This window comes from Vulpes lagopus, chromosome 13 (genome assembly GCF_018345385.1).
Source record: "Vulpes lagopus strain Blue_001 chromosome 13, ASM1834538v1, whole genome shotgun sequence".
NCBI lineage: Eukaryota > Metazoa > Chordata > Mammalia > Carnivora > Canidae > Vulpes > Vulpes lagopus.
In genome coordinates this window covers 34,427,603-34,442,140 of record NC_054836.1, presented here as the reverse complement: position 1 = coordinate 34,442,140, position 14,538 = coordinate 34,427,603, and the positions used below count along the sequence as shown (strand labels likewise).

Here is a 14,538-nt window from a genome sequence, read left to right as displayed (position 1 = left end):
CTGGGATGTTTTGAGAAACTGCAAATCTTGTAAATTCTAGGTACTATAATTATGTTATTATTCTCCATAGTTTTCATCACCTTCTAATATACTATATAATTTACTTATTTGTTGGTCTCTACTTATTACAGTGTAAACTTGATGAGGGCAGAGGTTTTCATGCTTTGCTCATTAATGTACCCCAGGACCCAGAATAGTGCCTAGCACACAGTAGGTGTTCAATAAATATTTGGTGAATGAATGAATATGCAGAAAATAAAATGAAATGTCTTTTATCAGCTCCACTGTTAAAAATTAGAAGTTGATATAGCTGTAAGCTCTCTATAATAGGTGATATTTCCTAATTTCAGCATGCAGGCTATGAATGATTTTGCTAGGTGCACTTACAAAGCCGTTGTCAGGATCATATAACCTTTGTAGAAGTTGGACTGTAGTACTCTTCCCACTGCCACTGGGGCCAACCAAGGCTACTGTCTCTCCAGACTTAATTTTGAGATTCAGATCTTTCAGAATCTATTGGGATATAGGGGAAAAATATTATAAAAGTCGGTGATAATATGATTCATATATTTTCAGAAATTTAATGTGTAATGAATTCTTCTGTGACACTTAAAAACAAATTTAGATCTTATTTTGTTTCATGTACATGTGTAATAAAAATTTACATAATTTTAGAAAATGATGTTCAAAAAATCTCTTGCCATCTCTCTATATAAAGAGGAGATCTAGATTAAGAGTACTCCTAGAATATTAATTGCCATAGCAAACTGTCCACATTTTGAATTTACATCAATTTCATGACTACCAAGTTAGTGAAAGTAACTATCTTGCCAGATATCTTCATGAGCTATTTAAGGAAATTCTTTCTCTTAAAAAACATATTTAACATTATTGCAAAATATATTGCCAAGTAAAGCAACCAGCAAGACTCTTTAGGTGCTCCCATGAATGGGATTCCACCATTAGAAACCCAGCTTTACTAGTGCAAGATCTCATGGGGATATTTCAACCTGAGGTAGCACTTTAAAATTTTTCTCAATAACTGAGAGTTGCTATCAGATTTCAGTGTCCCAGAGACATGCAATGTGAGAGAAGCCTGACAAATAATTACCCTACCAAAAAAAAAAAAAAAAAATTACCCTACCAAAATGGCAATGGTAATCAAACCCTCACCTATCTTTGCTTGCATTTATATGTATTCAGGCTTAAAACATGGGAATCTCTCCTTGGACTCTTACTTTGATTTCCCCATTTATAAAGAAACAGAACCTTCAAATATGCTAAACAAAATTTTCAAAAGGCCAAGCAGAGAAGAATTCTGTTAAGGAGGTTAGAAACTGGGGACTCCTGGTGGGAATACCTCCTCTCTCATCTGTGCTTTTACTCTGGAGTTGGTTTCTATACTTTCCTTGGCAGAATCAATTTTGTTTATTTAAAGTAACAAACTTTTTCTTCGTTTAAAACTATTCATTCTTTAGCTTAAAAAAAAGGGCCATTTTTTAAAAGTTCACTTAAAAATAGTTGTTTAAAACCTAGAGAACCCTTTACCATGCAATATGATGGCAAATTGGTATGTAAGTCTCCAAGAATCAACCCAAGTGTAGTTGCAAATGCTGCATTTATGTTAAGAAAAATGGCAGAAGATAACACTATTCCAATAATGGTAATTAAGTAATAAAAATAAAAAAGAATAAAGAGCTTTGAAAGAGATTTCAATTAAAGACAGAGAAAAATAAGGAAGTAGGAGTAGAGAAAAATAAGGAAGTAGGAGTAGAGAAAAATAAGGAAGTAGGAGTAGATAGATCTATTCTGGACAGAAATTATGCAGGGAGCATTTGGGCACTTTAAAAGGCATTAAAGGTTGATGGCATTATTAATTTGTATCAATTTTACTGAAAACCATGGTTTCCTTTTTCTTTAAGATTTTATTTATTTATTCAAGAGAGAGCAAGAGATTAGGGGGAGGAGCAGAGGGAGAAAGACAAGCAGACTTCATCCTGAGCATGCAGCCCAATGGGGTTTAATCTCAGAACCCTGAGATCATGACCTGAGTCAAAACCAAGAGTCAATGCTTAGCCGACTGAGCCACTCAGGAGCCCCATGGTCTTCTTTTTCTATGAAATGGATGTTCTGTTAGTAATTGTTCTTTGCAATTTTTGGCTGTAACTACCTTTTTAGATAAATACACTAATAAAATGAAAAAAAATAAGACAGAAGAGACAGATAAATATTTTCACAAGAACTTGTCAAAGGCTAAATGATGGAGGGTGATAAACTTTTTGTTGCATGTGTGTTTGTGAACACATTTGAGTATTTGTATATATCTAAAAGTGAGAAAGAAAGTACCTGAAACACAAATGCTGGTGCAGTAAAGCTCTTAGGAAAGGGAGAAGGGAAAGTCATAACATGTGCATAATTTCTCAGGGTTAGAGACTAGACGGTTAAAATGAGTGTCTCTGTTCTGCAGGATAATATCCAGGGACCATCAATAGGTGATGCCATCAATCCAAGACATTTTAGTGTGCTCCCAGAATGCAGGGGATAGGAATTCCAGGGAGTTGAAAATGTTTCAGTTGAATGCAGAAAAGAGGCTGCAAAATGTAACTTAGCTCTTCCAGAGTTTTTTATCCATTACTGATCTTTCCTTCCCTCCTACTTTTCCTCCTTCTCCCTTTCTCTCTCTCTCTTCTTTCTCTCCTGAAGTCTTAAAGAAAAGTAGCAAAATCTTGGTCAAAATGATCCTAAATAATATCTTAAGAGGAGATCTTAGCCAGTATAAGATAATGGCGGAAAACTGCGCAATTCTATAATTAAATTAAGGTACCTTGACAGATGGTCTTGATGGATAACTGAAAGAAACATTTTTAAATTCCACTGTTCCTTCTATGCATTCTGGTTTATATCCTGTTGTTGAAAAGTTATCTATAGCAGGTTTCTTGGAAAAACAAGGAAAATGTTATAAAAATTCAACAACACTGTATCTCCTAAAAATAGTTTAAAGAAGGTTTACTTTTACAATATTTTCTGTTTCAGAAGTATATTGAGTTAGACATGAAGATTTCAATAAAACACAATGTCCTTGTGGAAGAGTTAAAACAATCTCTTTCCACAGCCAATTTCCCAACATGGATTTTGCCCATCTTTTTGTTTTAGTGAAATGAGTGTGTCAATTTTTTGGTTTCTTTCTTGCAGTAATGGTAGTTATCTTTCAAAGCAATTTGATGTCTTACCTTATCAATAACCTGGAAAATATTAAAGGCAGCTCCTCTGGCTATAGTGAAGGTTTCAAAGTTAGGGGCTGCTGTTCCAATGCAGTAACTACTGTGGATTACACTAAAAAAAACCTATAGGAACAAGAAAATAATATTTACTCTCTCCAGTTATGTAAGAGAGACAACAGAATGAAGTGTATATGTTGTTGAGATTCAGAGAGATATTAGGAGAATTAGGAAGAAATGGAACCTCCTGTCAAACATAAAGGAAACAAGTTAATTTAAGTATGATAGCTTTTTCTTAATGTGGAACAACTTTTGATTGTCCCATAGTCTTCTTATCATCTGCTGGGAAGTCTGAGTAGGAAAATCTGCTTACTGAGGAGTGCTTACTGGTTGACTGAGGAGGTGAATTGCACTCTCTTCTTACTGGTCAATTCTTTAAACTTTACAAAGGATGTGATACATTTCACTAGCATAGAGGCGTTACACTATTTCTGTCCAACAGTTTCTAAATTCTTGTATTATTAGACATCTTTCATTTTCAGACAGACAGATCTCTGCAAAAAGTGAAATAAGGAAAGAACCCCATAAGCCAGATGCCTTTTCCCTATCTTACAAATGAGGAAGGTTAGGTTTAGCAAGTAATTTGCCCAAAGTCACACATAAATTGAGAAGAAAAGATGTGCCCCAAATTCCTTATGCTCAAGTTTCATTTACATAAAAGTCTTAATTATGAAAGTCTCAAATGCAAAAGATAACTTTAGTTGACAAAAAAGAAATCTACATAGAATGGGAAGACCAAATGAAACTGAAATATATAGACCAGATCAATTCAGTTCAGCAAGACAAATTGTTCTTAATCCTGAACTTAACTCTTTATTGTTGAAACTTGAGGGAATAATTGAATAAATTCAAATTTAATGCATAACCCCTAAGAGTTTTTTTTTTTTAATCTCTAATTGTGATGTTGGCAGAGCTGTAGATAGTATGTCTTTAACATTACTATATGCTAAAAGGACAAAGGAAGGGAAGGAGAGTTTAATCTACAGAATATTTCCAGAGGGAAGACAGTCAACAAGGTGAATTTAGAGTACCATCCTACCTCAGCAAGTTTGAAAGGGAAAAGTCTCATTAGAGATTGGCCTTTTTGACTGTTGGATTAAGAAAACTCAATATCCTAGTGGAGAATTCATTTATGAGTCTTGTAAAAGCATGGTGCTTTTAAAGATACATTGGATGAATAAATCCTGCCAATTCATAATTATAATTTAAAGGTATATATAAAGCATTTTATGGAAACAAATATTCGTTAAAAACATTCATCATTGGACATTCATCATTCTAAGACAAATTTTTAGTAAATTCTAGATAAGAGACTATATAGGCCAGTTACCTTTGCTCTCAAACAAGACTTACAGCAAGAACAGTTCCGATGGTATAACCAGGTTCTCCACTAAGAATCAAGGAGGTTCCATACCAAAAAGCAAGTCCATAGGTTCCAATCATAAAAAAGTAAACTGCACCAAGAGAGAGTTTTGAAGCTATAGCCTTTTTTATGCCAACATCCTTTGCATCTTTTAGATTCTGTGTATACCTGAAAAAGACAAAATGCAATGTAATAGACTTTGGGAAAAATAAAATCAAGCAAATATTGTCATAATTAAAGGAACAGACCTTTGAATTTCTTTTTCCTGGGCTCCAAAGGCTACAACTGTTCGGATTGATGACAAGACTTCTTCTGCTACAGCCCCTGCTTTGGAATAGGCATTTAATTCCTTAGTAGTCAATGAGATGATTATCTGTAATAAACCATGACCAAAAAGAGGGCTCTGAGGCAGCAACAATGTGCACAGAATTTAAATCAGGTAGAATCAAGAACATCAGATTTTATTATTGAAAAAGTAGTTAATATCATTTAATCTAACTTTCTCAGTTTGCAAATGAGGAAAGCAATGGCCAGAAATAATTAAATGACTTTTTAAAGTCTCACAGCAGTGAAAGAGCTTCGTCTGATGTAATCTTCAGTCAAAATCTGTACTCTGCCTTCTACAAGTAGAGCTTCACTGTTTCCTCCCTATATTTTTAAAACCTTAGAACAGGGTACTTAATTTAATAAAATTGGGGAAAGACTTTATTTAGAGATGGGTATTAGAGACACAGTCCTTTTTGGATGCACTATGGAAACTGGTAAGCCTGATTTGACTTGATTTGTTATTATGTCAAAGCAAGTCTTCCAGAGGCTATGGGTCACAGCAGCAGGAAGAAGAAGATGATCTTGCATGTGTCTGGAGTGTGACCCCTGAAGCTATTACTACACAATGCAGCCTACCTAGTAAATGCTGTATCTCCAACACTAAGAGGTGAAATTTCAGAGACAGAGAGGAAGGAGAACATCACACTTATTGATATTAGGCAGTTTTACCTGGTTTCAAAATTTTAAAATCAAAATGTGCCTTTTTCTCTATTATACAACCCATTTCCTACTCCTTTAATTAGCAAGGGATTTCATTTAGTAATTAGCACAATGGTTCAATGAAATGGGATAGGAGAAAAATTGTTCTCTGAGCTATGAGTGGTTAACTATTGTCTACCCATATAATAAATTTCATTTTCAAAACACATTCTACATAATTGGAGATGATTTTACATAAGACGTGTTTGGACAGTTGTTAAAATCAGAAGGTAGGGGTAGCCTGGGTGGCACAGCAGTTTGGCGTCTGCCTTTGGCCCAGGGCGTGATCCCAGGGTCCCGCGATGGAGACCCGCATCGGACTCCCTGCATGAAGCCTGCTTCTCCCTCTGCCTGTGTCTCTGCCTCTTTCTCTGTGTCTCTCATGAATAAATAAGTAAATAAGTAAATAAGTAAGTAAGTAAGTAAATAAATAAATCTTTTAAAAAATCAGAAGGTAGTATAGAGTGAGTAATAAATACTGAGTAATAAATATTATTTTCTGAATTCATGTAAAGATTACTATTCCTGTATCACTGGAGAGGAAGCAGCACCTATTAAAAAGCCCTGCACATAGCAAATATTTAATAAATGAATGAAAGAAAGCTAGATACCACCCACCCTGGCTTCTTTAGTTATTTGGACAATTTTGATAGTTATTTGCTTCTTTTTCACAACCAGCTAATATAATAGCTGAATTTAGATTTCTCACTGTTGTTCCTTGTAAACTTCTTATCCATTTTACTTTCCTAGGCAGTTTAGTTTAGGCTTTAATCTCAGTAACACATAGTGGGAAATCTTCCTATTGAGGGGATCCTCATTTCAAATATGGTGGGGATGAAGATTTTTACAAGCGTTATAAAGTCAATGCTAGAAGCCTCATTAAATAAAGATTTCTTGTCTAAATATTGAAGCCTGTTAAATTATTCAGCCATAGAATATTTATATTGTGGCAAATTCTTTTTTGGTTGAACTTGTATAATGCTAGCAAATAAACTCAGTGAATTTTATGGCTTTTATTTCCATAAAGAACAATTAACTTTGCAAAATTAAAAACCTCATCCATTTCTAAGACTGTACTATGCCTCCAATCTAGGAGATGGATATATGCACTGGTAGAATTGCCAGGTTTGATTTGGAGAGAGGTATTGGGATATATTGGTGGTTTTTGGATTTAACAAAGAGCATTGTTTTCAAATCCAGGTTATAACATTAATCTATTTATAATAGATTGTGGTATACTTAAAAGAGTGCTAGAAATATAATTTAAAATGAAGATACATAATTTGTTTAAAAAATTGAAACAGATTTACCTAGTACACAAAAATAGACATTAGGAGACATTTTCAATGCAATTCAAGAGCCTTATAAAAATATAAACTTGAAATGGCTGACATGAAAAAGTGTTTACAGTTTTAGGATTTTCTTATTTTGCCCTAGTGAAATGAACTGCACACATTTATCTGGAAATTTAGAACAACCAAGGCTCTCCCAACATCCAATATATAATATCTATGCTATTGTTTGAAGTTGTACTAGGCTACTAAATGAAGGGAAATGTTTTTTATTGTTAGTAAGATATTAAAATTAACCTCACTGCAGCCAAATAACTTGAAAACAAAAAAAGTGACTAATAGAGAACAAAATCAAAAGTATTGGTGATACTTAATATCCCTTTCCATTTTTAGACATAGGAAATGAACAGAAATGCCTTTTTTTTTTTTTTTTTTACAAATTTAGTAAAAGATCTAGTTCACAATCCTGCTTCCAGTTAACACTGTATTAGCCATCTTGCCTACCCTAGAAAACATGGCTGCTGAAGCAATTATAAGAGGTGATGTGGAGAGAGTCACCAGGGTAAGTTTCCAGCCCTTGACCAAACCAACTGCCAAGCCAACAGAAAAAGTAGATATGTTTTGAAACAACAGAGCAATCTTGTCTCCAATACCATCACTGATTTTGTTGATGTCACTGAAACAAGAAAATAAATGCAGTTAAGTCACTGATATATCTTATATTAAAATAAAGTTAATATACTACATATCCATCCTCTTACTCAGTCATGCGAGTGTTAAGTTCACCAATGTCACAACTATCAAACCAGCTGATGTCCTGTGCCAAAACTGAATGGAAAAAGTGTTTTCGAATTCTTTTGGTCTGTCGTGCTGCTGTCATAACCCAAGAGGAAATCTGGATGTAGCCAAAAACCAAGGCAGTAACTCCTATTCCAATATAATACAGAGTCAACCTGTAAAAAGATTATTGGAAATGTTAGTGAGACTCAAGTGCAGTTTTTCCCTTTGTTATCAAAAAATGAAATCTATCGGGGATCCCTGGGTGGCGCAGTGGTTTAGCGCCTGCCTTTGGCCCAGGGCGCGATCCTGGAGACCCGGGATCGAGTCCCACGTCGGGCTCCCGGTGCATGGAGCCTGCTTCTCCGTCTGCCTGTGTCTCTGCCTCTCTCTCGCTCTCTCTGTGACTATCATAAATTAAAAAAAAAAAAAAAAAAAAAAAAAAAAATCTATCATAGTATTTGATGGAGAGAATTTGTGCTAGAACCTATAAAATAACTAAAAATAAACCTCTTTGAAAAGTAAAGTACATCGAACATAAAAATCTAGTTTTCCCTAGTCTAGAATATATCTCTCTTACATTACTAGTAGAAATTACAATTTTAAAACATTTGCTATTTATATCTTCTTTAAATAATTTTTAATACTTTCATTTGAAAAGTTACACTGAAGTAATTAAGATAGCTGTACATAGAGCAGGTGGAGAGAGAAATGATAATAGTCAAAAGCACTGTACAAAATACTTAGGTATATTTATTATTAAATAGAAAATTCAACTTAGGGAATTTCCCCTAAAGAAATATGTAAAAGGATTAACCTAGTTGGATGGTCAGGGTAGTTAACAATAATAAAGAAAAGCTGAAAACAATCTAGTAGGAGGCCAGATAAATTGAATCATTTAAAAAATGTATACTTGATACTCACTATGTGTGGGGTTTTAGAGATAAAATCATGAACAAGATAAGGTCCTATTCATGAAGAGTTTACATTCTGGTGGGATGAGACAGACAATACACATAGAAAAAGAATTTCAAGTTGTTCTATGAGGCAAGTAAACAGGGTGATAAGTCACAGAATAACCAGTAGGTAGACGTGGGTTGGGAGAGCTATGCAGATAGAGTGGTTAAGAAAAATGTTTTTGAGGAAGTGATATTAAATCTGGGATCCAAAAGGCAAAATGGAGCCAGACATAAAAAAAGCAAGAAACGTATATTCTAGGGAGAGAGAAAAATAAGGTCTGAGGCAGGAAAAAGTCAGCATGTTCCAGAACAAAAATTCCAAAGTGGCATGAAATGATTAGGTCAGAGAATTTAGCAAATATTGTAGGGCAGCCACAGTGCATTGCACAGGTTTTATTTTAAGAAAAAATGTAGACAATTGGAGAATCTAAGCTCAGGATGACCTTACCAGTTCAACTTCTAAAAAGATCACTCTGGCTCCTCTATGGAGAATGAATGGAAGTGAAAGCAATGGAAGTAGGCAGTTTAGTTAGGAGGCTATTGTACTGGTCAGTGTGAGAAGGATAGGGACTTAGATGAAGATGCTGTCAGCTGATGTACAAAGAAATGGGCAGATTCTAGTTATATTTTGGAAATACAACAAACTGGAATTGCCAATGTACTGGATGTGAGGAATGCAGGAAGAGGAGAAATTAAGGATAATTCCTTAGGTTTCGATTTGAGCAACTGGGTGAATGGTGTGTCACGTACAGCCATAGGCAACTGGGAATGGAAATAGATTTGTAGGAGATATCAAGTGTTTTGATTTAGATGCTTTAACACTGAGATGCCTATTAAACATCAAAGTGGAGATCAAGTAAGAAGCTGATAATGAGAGCCTGAAGTTGTTGGAGCAGTCTAGGCTAGAGATGCAAAATTGAAAAGTCATCAGCTTACAGGTAATTAAAATAAAGGATTGACTTAGACTTCAGAGAGAGAGAGAGAGAGAGAGAGAGAGAGAGAGAGAATTAAGTGCAGATAAAAAAGACAGAGGTCCAAGGAATGAGCTAAGGTAGAGTTTGGGATGAAGAGAAAGAGTCTGCAAAGAAAGCTGAGGAGTGGCCATCATGGTAAATGGAAAGCCAGGAAAGTGAAGTATCAAGGAAAACACAGAGGAACATACAATTGTTCTCCATTATTCCCAGATTCTGTGTTGGCAAATCTGCTTGCTCACTAAAGCTTATTTTTAACTCCCAAATCAATACTCAGATGTCTTCATTGTTACTCATGGACATGCACAGAGTGTAAAAAATCTGAGTTGCCCAGCAAAGATGCTCACAGCTGAGGTTAAACAAGGCAACATTCTGCTTTCTTGCTTCAGCTCTCACACTGTAAACAAGCATCATTTTTATAGTCTATGTAGTGCCACATTTTTCTAATTTTTGTATTTTTGTCTTATTTTTGATGATTTCACTATTTAAAATGACTCTTAAGCACCTTGCTTAAGTGCTGTCGGTCTAGTATTCTTAAGTGTAAGAGAGCTGTAATGTGTCCTATGGAGAAAATATATGTGTTAGATAGGTGTCATGTGGGCATGAGTTATAGTGCTATTGACTATGAATTCAATGTTGATGAATCAACAATATATACTAAATAAGTTGACTTTAAATATAAATATACATAAAATGAGGTTATGTTTTGAGTGATGAAAATGTGACCAGAGGCTCACAGGAACTTAACTTTGCATTTACCCTACTAATAATGGTTTAACATTTGCTAATTCAGTATTCATAACAACTTTAATAAAATAAGACTATTGCAAATAACGAGAATTGACTACTTTCTAGTAAGTGAGACTATATAAGGACAGCATGAAACACTATAGGTTTAATAAAAGTAATCTTACTGAATTTATTTTAATGTTTTAGGGAAAATTTTTATAATATTGCAAGAGGAATGGATTATAAAAGCAAATCAAAAGAAGAAATGCACGATCTGTACACTGGGAACTACAAAACACTGTTGGGTGAAATAAGATCCAAATAAACAGAGAGGTAATCCATGTTCATGGATGGAAGACTCAATGCTGTTAAGATGAAAATATCCTCAAATTGATATATAGGTTCAGTGCAATCCCTGTCAAAAATTCCAGTAGGCTTTTTGGCAGAAATTGGAAAGATGATCCTAAAATGTACACAGATATGAAGAGAACTCTGAAGAACCAAGGTAATTTTTAAAAAGAACAAAGTTGGGGAACTTATATTTCCTGATTTTACTTATTTATTTGTTTGTTTATTTTCTAAAACTGCACTAATCAAGATAGTATGATACTAGCATAAGAATAGGTATATCAATAAATGCAACAAAACTGAGAGAACAGAAACTTAAAAGTTTTGTGCTTCAAAAGAAACCTTTAATAAAATGAAAAGACTAGATACAGACTAGAAGAAAGTATTTGCCAATCACACATATAACAAAGAATTTGTATCTAGAATTTATAAAATAGAATTTTCATAATTCAGTGAGACAAATGGCATCATTAAAAAATAGGCAGAATATTTGAACAAATTATTTAACCAAGAAAATATATGAATGTCTAAAAAGTAATTTAAAAAGTGCTCATTATTAGTCACTGGAGAAATGCCAAGTTAAAGACACAATATGATACCACTTCACACCTACTACCATGACTACAATAAAAAATACAGATAATAATTAAATGTTGACAAGAATGTGGAGAAACTAGAACCCTCATACACTGCTGGTAAAAAAAAGCAAAATGGTGTAGCCACAACAGTGTGGCAGTTTCTTAAAAGGACAGACATAACTTATCATATGACCCAGCACTTCTACTCCTAGATATCTACCCAAGAGAAATAAAAACATATGTACACACAAAAACTTTCGAAAATAGCATAGGTGGAATAAAATTCTTTGGTTCCTGATTATATTACCTTGTCCTCATCAAGAAAGAAGATACAAAGCAATGATTCCCAGAAATATGTTCATCAAAATATTAGTTCCACAGGATGCTACCAGGTGTTTGGGGAAAAAAATGGTTTTATAGTCAAATAAGTTTTAATAGCTTGCTGTAAAAGGAGTTTTACTACATTTATCTGTCCTGTGTATCCAAAAGGTGGCTATTATATATAGCATTTTCAAAACCAGTTTGACAATGGAACCTTTTTTTGTCATGTATCCCAAACACTCTAAAATAGAACACCAGTTTAAGCAACAATAACATAACAAATACTATAGTATAAATGTTAAGAATTTTTTGGTAAATTTTGTAACCTTTTAATAATTGTACACAGACATATCTTTTCATTTTATTCTCGTTTATTATTATCTGTTCTTTAAAAGGATGCTCCTATTTTTAAAAGTTCCAATCTTCTTTGTAATAAATTCAAATTTCATGATTATACTTCAGAACCTCGGTTTAACACTGTAGGAACAGAATTTAGTAGAAGGCAATACACTGGATTTCAATCAGGAATTTTCAAAAGAACCAATATAAAGGAATTTTATGTAAAAGTTGCTAAAACAAACAAACAACAACAAAAAAAGTTGCTAAAAACCCAGACCTGTTTCCCAAAGTTGAGGTTGCAGCAAAATACAACTAGAGGGGGCGCTATTCACATTGCATAGAATAGCAGTGTACAATAGAACTTTCTGTGACGAAGAAAATGTTCCTTATCTGTGATATACAAGATGGCATCAGCCAAATGTGGCTACTGAACACTTAAAATGTGACTGAGAATGAGAAACCAAATACTTAGATTTTATTCAATTTTAATTAATTAAAATTTAGATAGCCATATGTAGCTGTGACCAACATACTGGACAGTGCAGATCAAGAATTATGGCCCAGAGAGTTTCACTGCAATATGATAGATGTCTCTTGGGTTGTGCAAATGCAGGCTTCATTTTTGGGAGAAAAATGATGGATCACTTAGGTCTGTAGCAAAAACTCTCATAATTTTAGTGAGACACTACTGAAGTGCAGTGAATATACTCAATAAAGCAGCACCTAACAAACTCAACACATGAGAAAGGAAGCGATAGTATTTAATACATAAACTACACAAACTGAATGTCCTTATAAATTATTTACTTCGGATTTTACAATTTTTAGTTTGAATACATTGCCATAATAGTCTGAATAATTAGTCTTCAAAATTAGTCAATAAAACTTTACTGTTTCTGTTTATCAAATTATTTTATTATTTGTTGCACATGACTTTCTAGTTTTTAAAGCTTATACAAGTAACATTTTTCTATAAGGTATATAAGGAATATAATTTGAAAAAAAAGGAAAAACAAGTCCTTTAGCCTTTAGGATATGTACCTTCGATTCTAGGAGGCAAAATTAGTCTAAAAATGGAAATACAAAAATAAATTTTCTTTTTTTTTCTAAATAAATTTTCTATTGATGACAATTCTGTCAAATAAAGCACATGAACTTACATATCAAATAAAAAATTATGTGGTAGTTATATTTTCTGTATCTAATGAAGAAAAGGACATGTTTGTTTAATTACTTATATGTAATATTAATGATTAAACCTCAGTTTTTTCCTTTTAAGTAGCACATAATAAACACAGTATCAACATTTTATTTGGACTTACATAATAATATCTTCATTCAGCTTCTCTTGAAACTGAGTACAATTCTGGTAATTTGCTGTAAAACAGTATTTTAAATTATGAGGGCAATTAATTTATAATTGGCTATACTGTTTCATACATAGCCCTCCAAACCAAAAATAATGCATTCTCAAGAAAATAGACTAATAATCTTAGATTTATAATCATTTTAACTTTCTATTCTTTAAACTTAAAATTTAAACTATTATCTCTGGTCCCAAAAAGAACTCAAGCAATGTGAAAAATTATAATGAAATATGTAGCTCCTACCTGGAAAAAATTCTTTAGGGCATCTCTGATTTCAGATAACAGTTGTATAAGTAATAGTAATAGAACTCACCTTTCCTGCTGAGATTATGCATTTAGAATCCAGTTTGAGATACCCCAGGGAATAATTTAGAAAGTCCAAGAAAAGCAAGAACATATGTGAAAGTTCTAGAAGTAATAGTCATAGCAAAAATTTAAGTGAAGCTCATTGAAATATGTTGGGTATAATAAGGATAGCAACACAATAAAACAGTATTTAAATCACCTTTGGGTTATAAGTTTTACATATATATATATATATATATATAAAGCTTTGTATATATATATATATATATATATATATATATATATGTAAACTTTTCTATGTATCCTCTAGTAGAAAATATATCACACATGAATAATATGGTCATGATTTCACAAACAGCACAAAACACAGGCCAATATCCACTATCATAATTTTCTTTCTTAAACCTCTATAATAACTTTTTTATCCTAGATTTTTAAATTTATTTATTTTAGATAGAGATCATGAGTACAAGTATGGGGAGGGGCAGAGAGAATCTCAAGCAGACTCTGTGCTCAGGGCGGAGCCTGACATGGGGCTGGATCTCACAACTCTGAGATCACCACCTGAACCAAAATCAAGAGTTGGGTGCTTAACTGACTGAGCTCCCCAGGTACTTCAAAACCTCCATAATAAATATTTGAAAACCATTCTAGACACCTTGTCTATTCTTTTACATAACCACAATGACATCACATATGATGTCTACAATCTTTACTTATATGCAAAAAAATAATTTTCCCGTTATTCCATTTATAGAATTATGGTAGGGAAAAAATTTAAAGCAGTTTATTCCATATATTAGAATTAATGGAAGTACTAAACTGTAGTGGAAAGTTTTGATGAGATTAACTGAGCTAATAAATAGAATATACATTGTTTCTAA

At 33.3% G+C, this 14,538-nt stretch overlaps 1 protein-coding gene across 1 annotated transcript in view; it reads right to left on the bottom strand.

Annotated features, from left to right (window-relative positions):
* ABCB5 (ATP binding cassette subfamily B member 5) overlaps positions 1-14,538 on the bottom strand; it is a 124,195-nt gene that overhangs the window by 100,557 nt on the left and 9,100 nt on the right. Inside the window, exons 4-11 of the mRNA XM_041727933.1 lie at positions 13,304-13,358; positions 7,721-7,912; positions 7,464-7,635; positions 4,890-5,014; positions 4,632-4,809; positions 3,231-3,344; positions 2,825-2,935; positions 388-513 (exon numbers count right to left, since the gene is read on the bottom strand). Coding sequence (XP_041583867.1) covers positions 388-513; positions 2,825-2,935; positions 3,231-3,344; positions 4,632-4,809; positions 4,890-5,014; positions 7,464-7,635; positions 7,721-7,912; positions 13,304-13,358 — 1,073 coding nt within the window. The remainder of the gene's footprint in view (positions 1-387; positions 514-2,824; positions 2,936-3,230; positions 3,345-4,631; positions 4,810-4,889; positions 5,015-7,463; positions 7,636-7,720; positions 7,913-13,303; positions 13,359-14,538) is intronic.